Source organism: Meles meles, chromosome 4 (assembly GCF_922984935.1).
Source record: "Meles meles chromosome 4, mMelMel3.1 paternal haplotype, whole genome shotgun sequence".
NCBI lineage: Eukaryota > Metazoa > Chordata > Mammalia > Carnivora > Mustelidae > Meles > Meles meles.
Window position 1 is genome coordinate 59,800,441 of NC_060069.1, and position 13,344 is coordinate 59,813,784.

Genomic DNA, 13,344 nt, shown 5'->3' on the forward strand with positions numbered 1-13,344 from the left:
GAACTCGGCCAGTGAGGGGTGCTGCAGCAGCCGTGCGGCCCCCGCCGCCGCCACTGTTACTGTTGCTGCCGCCGCTGCCTCTGCCGCCTTCGTCGTCGCCGCCGCCGCCGCCGCCGCCGGGCCGGCCCTGCCTGGCACATGCGCAGTGGTGACGCCGGGCCGGCGCCTTCAGTCTCCTCCTTCGCCGCCTCCCGGTTCCGCAGTCACTTCCTGCAGCTGTTTCCCTGTGGGTCCGGCTGGACTGACTTTTGACAGTCAGCCTTCAGCTGCGGCGGGGGCTTGGCCGGGGCCGGCCGGGAAAGTTGCGCGGAGGGAGACAGAGTTGAGTCTGGCAGAGCCGAGCGCGAGGGGCAGACGGCGGCGGGCGCGCCGGGTGGACGCGGCGCCCAGACTCCTGGCGCGGCCGGAGGGTTCCGGTAAGTGAGGGCGATCGTGAGTCTCGGGGCATTTAGGACAAGCCCGGGATCGAAGGCGACTAGCGGTTCCTATCGGGTGCGGACTTTCCACCTGCCCTCCACGTGACAGGCTTGCGCTGCTTTTATTTATCTGTTTGTTTTTGAGCTTTTCACGTGTACCCTTCGGATCGTCTAGCGGGGCTGCTGCCTTGGCCCTCGCGTTCCCCCCGCCCGGTGGGAGACGGGGGATTCCATCTTTCGTGATGGCATCCTTGCGGGATCGAGGTGCGTGTGTGCCTGTGTGTGTGCGCGCGCTTGTGTGGATGCGGGCACATATTAGGAATGTAAGGTATATGTGGGCGATGCTGAAGTGTCTGTAGCTTAGACTCAGATGTGTAAACGATTCCCCTGGATAGGAACCGTCGTAGCTGAGAATGGAAAACATTCGCCAGTTCACCAAGGCCTTTTCTTCCTCAGATCCCTACGTTCTTTTCAGTCTTCCTTACAGGACATACCTTGCTTCAGCTGATTATTTTTCTATTTTTCTGTCTCTCATTCCTTCCCCATGCGTTCTGATGACCTCTGAATAATGCTCACCGTTTTCGCCTCGTTTCCAGAATTCCCAGTTACTGTACAGACTTCCCTAGTTCGCTGAGGTGTCAGTAACCTGTTCCTTTACCCTGTTGTCTTTCCTCTGTAGATTTCTCCAAATGAGAAAGTGGTTGTCTTTAATACTGTATGTGAAGAGTAGGCCCCAGTCCAATCGTGAAAACTATGCTATGGTCATCCGTTTTCTTTAAACAGGGTACACTATGAAGCTTTGACTTTCTTTATTATCTCCTCAAAACCCCTTACAAACCAGGACCTTAACCACCATAAAGTCGAATGGTTTTTAAGATCTGAGGAATATTTTATTTACATCAGCCATGGAGTTAGTTTCTTTTCATCTACTGCAGTAGTTGAATGGATCTGAGTCTCCTTTGCTTTGAGTATCTCTATTCCATCATCCATGCTTTCTCTAAAGGCTTGGTTTTATATCTTTTAGATTTATGCCAGTTTTTGTTTGCTAGCATAGTGAACGGATGTAGTTGTCATGCACAGAGCCTTTTTGGGAGTTATCATTTCGATTGTTGAATATTACAGGAAATAATTTTAGAATATCTAGCTATTTTTAAAAAATTATGAAGGTGAAATATGATAATGGGTATGTCTGTACTTGGTAAGCATTTTTTTTTTTTTTAGGAATGCAGGGGATTTTATCACTTCTGGAGGGGGTCTTTTGTACCTCTGGGCTTTGAGACTGTCCTTTGTTTTGATGGAAACCTGTAGGCAACATTGGGGGAGATGCGTGCTGGAATTTCCTCAAGTGGGAGTGAGCTTTCATAAAACAAGTCCAGACATGTCTAGGCAATTGGTAGTATTTGATTTTGTTTATATTGTTGATTTCCTTTATCCCAATATTTCAACACCCTCCTCCATTTTCCGTTCTGAACTGGCAGCTTGTCTGTGGCAGTTTGATAGCAGTATGTCTCTGTACAGGTGGTTTGTGTAGTCTTTTAATATTGTGAATTATTATAATTAGGTAGTTAAGTTTTTGAATCCGTGGTTTTTGTTTCCTTAGTTTTCCTTTCTAAAATGTCCATGCCTGTCTTTGCATGATTTAATTGAGAGGAATAATATGATTACAGAGAATCTTTTTAAAGGTCCTAAATCTGTATGGCTTTTCTTTATGTTCCCAGAGATATGGACAGCATACTTCTGATTAAGAATAAAAAATATTGTTCTTTTAAGTATTATGATGAATGAGAAGTACTGTTGAATATTATGACTACTTTTTGTACTTTGTCTTTAACTACATTATTTTCCCATTGCACTGATACCTCCGCTGCTCCCAGACCCTGAATTTAGTATAAAAGTTGTTACTTGATTGCAATTTCCATGTGTATACTTATTAAATGTAGTAAAAGAGACTTTTAACCTTTTAAAATTTTGGTAATGTATTATTTTGTAATTTTAGTAAATGTATTATTGTCAGAAAATGTACACATTTCTCTTGCGGATGGAAAATTTCAGTCATTTAAAATAGCCATATTTTATTCACCAAGGAAAGAGGTTTTAATAGTACTGAGAGAGTGGAAGGAATTGTATATTTTGGAATAGGGATTTTAATTTGAGTTAATTAGAATCGTGGAAACTCAGAACATGTACTGTGGTTCATTTTGAGATACTCAGGTCTAGAAAGCACCATCTGGGTGGGAGGCAGGAGAAATCATGTATAAAATCAAAGAGGTATTGGAACATATTGGATCTTTTCTGAGCAAAACAGAATAATCAGTTACTTAATAAGAAGGTAAAGGAAATTGCTGAAAGACTGAGGAACTAGAATTAAATGGGGGCTTCTGACAGTGTGAACCATTATCCCAGAGGACATTTACTTGATACATTGTTTTATGCAGGTAATTTATGGCTAAAGGGAGAGAAGATATTCTGATTTTATAGGGGACTCATGAATATAGTTTAAGGCCATCTGAGGTGGGGTCCTAAGCTCAATGGCCTACAGGGAGCAGTTAAGTAGCACAAATACAGATAGTATGCTAAGTGGGATGGAGATGGCCTGGAGAAGACAGAACTGGCTACTGGGGACAGTGCCTCCCCATCCTAACTAATTGTCCATGTAGGACCATGTGTCAGATGTAGGACCATGTGTCAGATGTAGGACCATGTGTCAGATCATCCTTTTATCAGGAGAAGCCATGAATCTCTTGATTTTAAAATGTTGGTGACTAGTTCAATTTAAAAAGTGAAAGCAAAACACAATAGTGTATGTTCCAAATAGCACATGTGAAGCTGCCTGCGGCCTCTGCTATGAAGAATCATTCATTGGTTTACCTATTTAAATATTACTGGTTGATGGGAAGGAACTCTTTTATTTATTTATTTTTTACACAGTAACTGAGTTATTCCTAGACTTCCTTGATATTTTAGCTAGTTCTAGAAGTGTTTAAGGGTTCTGAGACATGGAAGTCTCTATTTTGCTGCTTTTGATTCCTCTAGATGCAAAGACCCGTTTGGGTGAAAAAGGAGACATTTGCTGAGGTTCTTTGCCAGTGGTGTTTTTGTCTGTGCATAGTAATCATCGAGAGTAGTTAAGTGTCAGTGCGCCTGAGGGAAGGGGTCTGGACTAGGTGACCTTTGATGTCCATTTCAGCTGTGTGACTTTTAGATTTAATTAGCCATGGATGCAATGCTATTAATGTCCGTGGGCCAGAGGGACCGCAGTTGGAGCTGGGCCAAGCAAAATAAAGCAAAATGTATAAGGCTGTTCTCCGTGGAAGAGCATAGTGTCAGTGTGGATTAACAGATAGGGAGAGTCTGCTAGATAAAGCAAAAAGAAATCCCAAAGGTGGTTCAGAGAAGTGGAGGAAGGGGTCAGATGGTGTGGTCATTTACATGTTGTATTGCCGAGGTTGCATTGCTAAGTGGGCTTTTTTTTTTTTTTTTTTTTTTTTTTGCTGTTGATAAAGATTTGAAGATTTGAGTTCTCATCGCCCATCGGATTATGCCCAAGACTTTCCTACCCAATGATCCTCTTGCAACACGCTGGCCTTCCTCTGCCTAAGCGGCCCTCATCCTCTCCTCCTATGTCAGTGGCCGCCCGGTCTGCAGGAACTTTGCAGCTTCCACCACAGAAGCCTTTTGGGCAGGAGGCTTCCTTGCCTCTGGCCGGGGAAGTTGAGTTACCAAAGGGAGGGGAGCAAGACTCTGCCCTGGAGGAGCTATGTAAGCCCCTGTACTGCAAACTCTGCAATGTCACCTTGAACTCTGCGCAGCAAGCCCAGGCTCATTATCAGGTAAGGGGAGAAAAGAAGGCCAGGCATTTGGTGAGAGAACCTTTTAGGGCTTTGCCCATTTCAGAGTCTTTTCTCCAGATATGACCAGTTGTGCCTGGAATAATCACGATGGCTTAGAGAACGACTAGACATTAGTTTGTTTAATTACAAGCATAATGTTCCCTATATTTAAAAGAACACATTACTTTTCACAGAATGAGACGTTAACCTGTGTGGCTTTTGATATCTTGCTAGTCATTGCATGCTAAGGTATATCATCTATGCTTGTGTACAAACCTGTGATCCCAAGGTGAGTAGTTTTTGAGACATGATGTGCCAAACTCAATTCAGACTGTTTAGGAGAATTAGTCTAATGAATATTATCTTCCTGCTAATACAGTTTACATCAGTTCGAGGTAATCTATGAATGTTATGCTTATTCTCTTTGACCTCTGACTCTTCTTACATAACCTGTCACTGCTAAAGAAAACAGGTATTTTTCTGTGGCTGGAATAAAATGACATTGGAATATTGAACCTTACCCTTCATAGGAAACATGCTCTGAACTGATGATAGTTTCTGAGATTTAAAGCTCTCACCTCCATGTAGAGTATCTAGTGGAAAGCACAATTTTAAAGGAGTTATTACCTAAAACAAAGAGAAAGCTAACCTTTGTCTAGAAAGAGAGAGTGCAGTATTTCTTTTTATTCTAGATTGCTATCTGTATACAATTATATAATTTCCTTTTTTTGGAGAAAGGAGACCCGTGAAGCAATTGAGGCCAAATACCACTGAATGAAAGGATGTCTTCTGGGTCAGCACTGATTTGACTCCTTATTCTCTGCATGAATAGCCGCAATCATAAGACATGGTAGAGAGATGACTTAGACAGGCATTTCTTCTATCGCGACGCTCTGTCTGTAACGTAAAGTTGTTATTTACTCTAGGTGAAAATCTTTTTCTGTTTTGTTTGGATCCTAAAGACTGATGATTGTGTCGCTTTGTGATTATACCTCAGAAATATTTTGAGGGTGTATTGTTTTCCCTGGGATTGAGGGGAAGACATAATGTGTCGCTTCCCTGGAGTTGCCTTTGTTTGGGTTTGTTTTGCCCTCAGGTGTAGCGCATTGAGTTAATTATATCTCAGATCCTGGCATTTGTCCTCAGTGGTGCATAAAGGCATCTTCTGGTTTTATTTTTACATTTCCCCCCTCCTTCAGCCTCACTCTCATTCCCTCTGTGTATCACTCTCCAAACCATAGTGGTTTGATATGGGTCTTCCTTTGCCTATTTTGCCATTGGAGGGGAGTCTATTAGGATGCTGCTTCTCAAACCCAAGACACAGTGCTGGCTTTCCTCTTCATTTGTTCCTGTGACATATTCAGTGTGAAAGCCTAAGACTCGCTTTGAAAAAAATCAAGCTTGAGATCTAAAGTTTTGGTTTTTAGCTGTATAAAGCCCCTTGTAAGTCATTAACTTGAGAGAAAACCCACCTTTGTGCCCTTTAAAGAAGAGTTGTTTACTTTTATGAGGTAAAACTCTTGGGCAATATGTAATTTTAATATATGTGTATGGGTTATATCTGTATCTCCTGCCTTTTTTTTCCTCCTAATATCACTTTGTGTCTCCATAGACAGTGATGGATGCTTCTGGTTATGCATAGAGAGGATTCAGTTTGAGCAGGGTCATTGGATTATAAAGCTTAAACTAGATAAGAAACAGGATGTGCATTTGTTTTTTTTTTCCCTTTGATTCCGTGTTTTCATGCGTGTGTGTGTGTGTGTGTCTCAGTAATCAGATTTTTAAGTGGAAAAGTTGGAGGAGAAGGGCAGCCCGTCATAGTGGATAATGTAAGCAGCCAAAAGCTAGGGTAAAGATAAAGAAGAAGATAGTTGGTATTAAGAAAGTAGAACCTGATGGAAAATTAAAAGTTTCAGTTTTTTTTTTTCCTAAGAGTTTGTTTCTAAGAGCTTAGAAGCAAAGATTTGAATGAAGTCAATGTTATTCTTAAAGAGGGAGGGTTTTTTTTTTTTTAAGTTTTTATTTATTTATTTGACAGAGAGAAATCAGAAGTAGGCAGAGAGGCAGGCAGAGAGAGAGGGGGAAGCAGGCTTCCAGTGAGTGGAGAGCCCAATGTGGGGCTCCATCCCAGGACCCTGAGATCATGACCTGAGCCAAAGACAGAGGCTTAAACCACTGAGCCACCCAGGCACCCCTGTTTTTGTTTTTTTCTTTACAGAGAAACAGGCCAAAGGAGTTAGTATATGAAAATATGGAGCACTTTCATTAGGATAGTATAAAAAAATATTAACTCTAGATTTCAGCAAGAATGATATGGTCAAGATGACAGAGTGTGGATCAAAGAGTAGATCAGAATAATAAACAATTAGAGCATGAATATTACTTAGAGGTGGGGGAAACCACTATAGAGGGGAAACATAGAAATATCTACTTGAAAGATGCATCAAAGTCTCCGTACATGGTACAGAAATAGGCGGTGATTTAAAAAGGCTACTGAAGACAAGGGTAGGACCAGCGAGTAAGGCTTACCAAGAACCAGGATTAGGTAGATTGGCAATGATTCTAAGTAGACTAATACAACAAAGTGGTAGACGAGATGATGGAAAGTTTTATTTCTGAAAACCTGCTTTATCATTTTTAATATAGAGTGATACCAAGACTGCAAATTCACTATTTCAGTTATGTGTGAGATAAAAGGGGTCAGTGGTAGACTATTTATAAGCTGGATACACATTTGTGTAAAGTAATAAATCACTGTGATTACATTTCTCCAAACAGTTGAGTCGGTGCCATTGTTGAAATCGCAGTTTCAAATTGCCCATGTGTTGTAACCAACCTTCAGTCTGGTGTGAGTGGTGTTACACTAGAGTGTAACTGTATCATATTCCAGAAATCCAGGACATATAATGGAAGCTGCTTGATAAACACTTCCTTTAAGCTCACTCTGACATCCCACTGTTCCTGAGTTGGGGCTGCTTTAGCAATGAAGCATGTGTATCTGTGATCACCACAAATTTAGTTTTTTTTTTTTTTTAATATTTTATTTATTTGACAGAGAGAAATCACAACTAGGCAGAGAGGCAGGCAGAGAGAGAGAGAGGAGGAAGCAGGCTCCCCCAGAGCAGAGAGTCTGATGCGGGGCTCGATCCTAGGACCCTGGGATCATGACCTGAGCTGAAGGCAGAGGCTTTAACCCACTGAGCCACCCAGGCGCCCCCACAAATTTAGTTTTATTCCCAGGACTTGTCACCCAGTCAGTCTGCTTCACAATACCCTGCATTGTTGTTTTATTTTTAATGATATTGTATATTTTTACAGTCTCAAATTTATGGATTTAGTTATATCTTAAAAGCTTTGAAAGAAAAAAAAACATGACTTCATTTTATTAAAATCTGTCTGCAGGCTTCAGGTTACTTAGGGCAAGCCTGGCATGGAGTAACACAACACTGTGTTAAGAGCATACATGCCCAGAGGAAGAACTACTTTGGGTGTAAGGTTGTTAACAGAAATAAAACAAACAAACAAAAAAAGGATAAATTTTGCTAGGGCATCCACAGTGTAAAATAATGTCAACCCATGTATCTGCTAATTTGCATGTCTGTTTGAAAAATAACTACTCAGATACTCAAAGTGCATTTCTAAAGTTTGTCATAAATACAGGTTTCTGTTTGTAATATTTAGCAGCCGAATAGTAATGTGCCATGTTAATTAGATTAATTTGAAAGTGAGACAGAATGCAGGTTAAAAAAAAGTAGTTCTAGAGTTATGAGAATGCAGTTGATGTTATCCCAAAATTTAGAATACTGATTTTAGCACTTGTATTTTAACATTGGTCACTCAGGTTTGGATGGCATGATTAGCAACTCTAATCTCAGCTAATTTTATGTTTTCAAAATTCTCCCACCTGGTTGTTTTCCAAATGAACTTGCAATGGACTGAGAATAGTCAAATGCACTTCATTAGGGGACAGAAGTGTTCTTTGATACTGCTGAAAGTTGCGTCTCATCAGCTCTCTGCCTTCCCATCCCAGTACTGCTACCTCATTTCTTCTTCTAGAGTCCATATCTCTTCTTCTGACAGGCTGATTCCTCACCCTAGCTCTGGTTTTCATCACCTGTCATCACTTCTGTACCTCGATCAAATTAAAAACCTGCTCAAGTTTTTCTTTGTAAATAAAAATAGCAACAACAGCCTTTTCTTTGCTTTTAATCCTTCTGGTTGGCAACTTTTCTCCTCTCCTTCAAGTTCTGACAGGTATAATTGTCCTCTCCTGGTCTGCATGTCCCATCTGTTCCCTAGCCCACCCCCACATTCTGGTTTCATTCCAATATTCTACTGAAAGGGTCCTCTCCATGGTCACTTGTGACCTTACTGGGCAAATCTAGCTTTTTCTCACTTGACCTTTTGTAACATTTGCCACTGGTAGCAGTTCCTCAAAACATTTAATGAAATTTTAACTCAAAACAATGCCTGGGGAAAAAAGGGCATGTAATGAAAAGCAGTGATCACCTGTGCTCACTTCCGCCTCCATCCCCACCTTTTCTCCATTCTCTCTTCCACTTCTCATCTTGCCTTGGCTGTAGTTTTGCTTTGACACTGTTAAGGTTGATCGGATTTTTGTTTATTCAATAATAAATTAAGTTTACCATGCTCTATTTGTAGGTTGATTCTAATTGTTGGAAATTGACATTCAGCATTTGCATTGCTATAACTAGGGAAATAGTATTCTTTGAAGAGCTGTTTTCTTCTCTGTGTTTCCAAAGTCACGATCCCGTGCTACTCAAGAGGAATGGATGACCCTTTCTTGAGTGCCGCCAGTTACTCAAAATCATGTCCTTTTTGGTTTGTGTCATATGTGGGTTGTAACTTAGAAATAAACTTTTGTTTTTCTTGAGTTTCTGAAACTTTAAAAACAGGGAGAAGAATCTTATGCATTTGTAAAAAACAACTACTAGCTTCTTAATCATTCTTTTAACTGCTTACAATCCTTTTCATTAATCTTCATTAAACCCACTGATTTCCTGTTATATCTTGGACTAGTTTCATAACTGGATCTTGACTTCATTGTGTAGCTTATTGTATATCCTAGAGTTATTTGCTTTTCTTCTTTTTCCTTCTTTCTCTCCCATAATGTATCTTTATCATAACCCCATTTCCCTCTCCAAACTCTCATACTGCTTTATCCTAGATCCCCCTCATCTTCCTGTTCCATATGCAACTGATTGCTCCCTGGGCTTGCTACACAACTGTCAAATTTGGATTTTTCTTCATTGCCCTCTAGCTTGGGCTACAATTTTCTAAATATGCATGCTTTCTATTTTTCAATCTTGTTTTGTTGGAGTACATCTTCACATTATTTGAAGGAAGAAAGAATGAATATAAATGTATGTTATAATAGATCTCTGTCTTTAAAATTAAGTGAGAGAGTAATAAGACATAAATTTTTTTCTGAGCTCTTGTGTGTCTAAAAATGTGTGTATTATGGCTTCATAGGTAACCATTCATTTTCTGGTGGAAAGTTACTTTTCCTAAGAATGTGAAAGGCTGTACTAAATTGTGTGAACATGTGTATGTTCGGTTTTTTGTTTTTATTTATTTATTTATTTATTTATTTATTTATTTATTTTTAATCTAGTATTTCTGAAGAGAAATCTTACTCTGATTCTTATTCTTTTGTGGGTGACCTACTTTAATTTTGGACTTTTTTCCTCCTGGAAGCTCTTAGGCTCTCCTTTTGATCCTTGATATCTGAAATTTTACAATGATGGATGTGTTTAGTTGTGCATCTTTTTTTCATTTGTCTTGTTCAGCACTAGAAGTTCTTTTCGGTTTACATATTCCTGTTTCTCTTGAGCTCTGGGGAATTTTCTTTGATATTGTTTCCTTGATAATGTTCTTCTCTATCTCTTTTCCTGGTAATTCTATTAGCACTAGCCTGGACTAGCTGGATTGATTCTTTATATTGCTTATCTCTCCTTTCTTTTATCTTTACTTTATTCCTTCTTTTATACCATAAGAGGTATTCTTGAATTCTAAACCTATATTGAATTTTTAAAAATTTTGACATTTATTCCTTAATTTTAAAGGGTCTTTTGATCTCTCTCTTTTTTTTTTTTTAAGATTTTATTTATTTATTTGAGAGAAAGCATGAAAGGGGAGAAGGACAGAGGGAGAAGCAGACTCCCTGTGGAGCTGGGAGCCTGATGCGGGACTCGATCCCTGGACTCCAGGGTCATGACCTGAGCTGAAGGCAGTTGCTTAACCAACCGAGCCATCCAGGTGCCCAAGGGCCTTTTGATTTCTTATTGTTCCCTTTACTAAAATCTGTTTTATAGGCTATTAGTTAAGAACATGAAATCATAGACTTTGGGGTCAGTCTAGTCTTCAAATTGTAGTCTTATAACTTACTAGATGTGTATCACTGGAAGAAATATTTCCCAACTTCTCTGTGTCTCATGAAGAAGAATTTGTTGATGATACTAATGATACTGCATCTTAGTGTGTATAAGACATTTAGAACAGTTCCTGGTATCTGAGATGGTGTTTAATACTGTTGAGTTTTCTGAGGGTGCAGTGGAGCATGGTAGTATGGGCTCTGGAATGAGATTGTCCCCAACTCTGCCATTTACTCATGGCTTTGGGCAAGTTGTATTTTATTTTATTAACTTTTCTGTTTGACTAACATTTAACTTACAAACCAGTTCCAAAAGCAGTACAAAAAATTCCTGCATGTACCTCATCCAGATTCCCCAAATGTTAATATTTATGTAACTGTCCTACAATTATACAAATCAGAAAATTAACCCTGATGACAATAATATCTACTACCGACTACATTTCACCAATTATCTAATGCTGTCCTTTTTTTTCTGGTTCCAGGGTCTGATCCAGGATGAAATTTTGCATGTGGTTGTTTTATCTCCTTTAATTTAGACAGGTTTAGTTTTTCTTTGCTTTTTACAGTCTTGCAGTTTTTGAAGAGCTGTTTTGTAGAATATCCCAGTTTGAGTTTGATTGATGTTTTCTTATGATTGCATTCAGGTTATGTGGCTTTGGGGGCAAGAATATCACAGAAGTGATGTTGTGTCTTTCCCAGTGCATCATATTAGGAAAGATGTGAATATTTTGTATCACTGGTACTATTACTTTGGTCACTGTTTAAGATGGTATCTGCCAGGCTTCTTTGTAAAGTTACTGTTTTTCTTCTTGTGTTTAATAAGTATCATGTGGGGAGATACTTTGAGACTCTGAATATTTTATTTCTTATGGTGTTTTCATTCATTAATTTTAGCATTTGTTGATAATCCTTCCCTATAGCGATTATTACCATGGTGTTTGCCAAATGGTAGTTTTCTGTTTTAATTATTCTTTTTACATGTATTGGTTGGAATTTTATTTTAAAGAAGAAATTTCTGCTTTCTTAATTAATTAATTCATTCAGTCACCATGGATTATGGATTCTTATTTATTCTGGGATGTAATCTCTTACAATCATTATGTAGCCTGATGTTTATTTTTTCCAGATTTGACCAGTGTGTGCCCCTTCAGGTTGGTGGTTGTGTTCTTTTTACATGACCCTGTAATATTTGTTGTACTTCCTTAATTCCTGAATACGAAAGATTCCAGGATTTTCTTGTATTTTTCCCATGCCGGCTATTTCTTCAAGGAGCCAGGTTTCTTTTATTGGTAAATGGTATTTAGAAACTAAAATCTGAGTGCAGGGTGTGCTTTTCACTACTGGGATGTTATTGTTTCTAGATCTTCTCAGTGACAGAGCTAGTAATATTTACCTATGTATATACATTTATATTTATCTACATGTACATAATGTTGAAAACTGAATTCAGACTGATACTTCCAATTTCAGTACAACACAACAGTGTACATTCTAACCTTCCATCTTTTCTTAATTTTTCACTCCTTTCTTCGATGGGGAAAAACCTAGGCTTTCATTAACCACAAAACACACACACACACACACACACACACACACATACACACACACACACACACACACACACACTTTCTCTTTCTCAGTATATATAGTTTGGAGGTTGATAAGCTATATCCCTATGAAAAACAAACCTACTAACCAGGGGATAACATATGTGAATTGTTCTTTTTGTCTTTAGGATGATATATTGTCAAAATACTGTTTTACAAAGTTACTTAGGTTACAGAGTTGCTGTCTGCTAAGGTTCTTATTTTGTAAAGTTTTTCTTTCCTATTTTTCTTCTAATAAGTATCATGGAGAAGTTACTTAAAGAACATGTGAATAGTTTTTTTCCTCCCCTCCCCATTCAGTATGGTTATGTTATTCATTTTTCTATATAGTTAGATTTACTTGTTTATATTTAATTTTTGATCCTTCCCTATCCTTGTTGACTTTGATTCTTTTCCTAAGTTTATGAAATGTTAATATAATTATAAAAGAACAATATAAAAATGTATATGTAGAAAAGTGTCACACTCTACCATTGCTTGTAGTCCTCATACATTTTTATTTTTTACTTTTATTTTTTGAAAGAGAGAGAGAGTGAGTTAGTGGGAGTGGGAAAGAGTAGAGGGAGAGAGAATCTTAAGCAGGCTCTGTGTTCAGTTCAGAGCCTGATAAGAGGTTCGATCTCATGTCACGATCTCAGTGTCAGATAGTTAATGACTGAGCCACCCAGGGATCCCTTTATACATTTTTAAATAATTTTACCAGTCTGTTCAGTTATTTAATGTGTTATTATCTGGGTTTGTCAGTTTTTAATGATATCCCAGCTAAATTGTGTATTGCAGAATCAATGAACTTATTCTACCTTCTTCTTCCTTTTTCTGTCTCTCTCTCTTTTTTTAAAAGATTTTTATTTATTTATTTGACAGAGAGAGATCACAAGTAGGCAGAGAAGTAGGGGAGGTGGGGGGGTGAGGGGAGGCAGGCCACCCGCTGAGCAGAGAGCCTGATGCAGGGCTTGATCCCAGGACCCTGAGATCATGACCTGAGCCAAAGGCAAGAGGATTAACCCACTAAGCTACCCAGGCACCCCTTTTTCTGTCTCTTTTTTGTTGCATTATTTCCATTGTGTCATAATGTGTAATATTTGAACATTAAT

General features: G+C 39.0%; 1 protein-coding gene across 2 annotated transcripts in view; it reads left to right on the forward strand.

Moving 5' to 3' along the window:
* The first annotated feature begins 200 nt into the window (after positions 1–200).
* Positions 201–13,344, forward strand: part of ZMAT3 (zinc finger matrin-type 3) — a 33,059-nt gene continuing 19,915 nt past the window's right edge. For both annotated transcript variants that reach the window (XM_046002611.1, XM_046002612.1), the window contains exons 1-2: positions 201–416; positions 3,920–4,246. In XM_046002611.1, the coding sequence (XP_045858567.1) occupies positions 3,977–4,246 (270 nt within the window). In that variant the 5' untranslated portion in view covers positions 201–416; positions 3,920–3,976. The remainder of the gene's footprint in view (positions 417–3,919; positions 4,247–13,344) is intronic.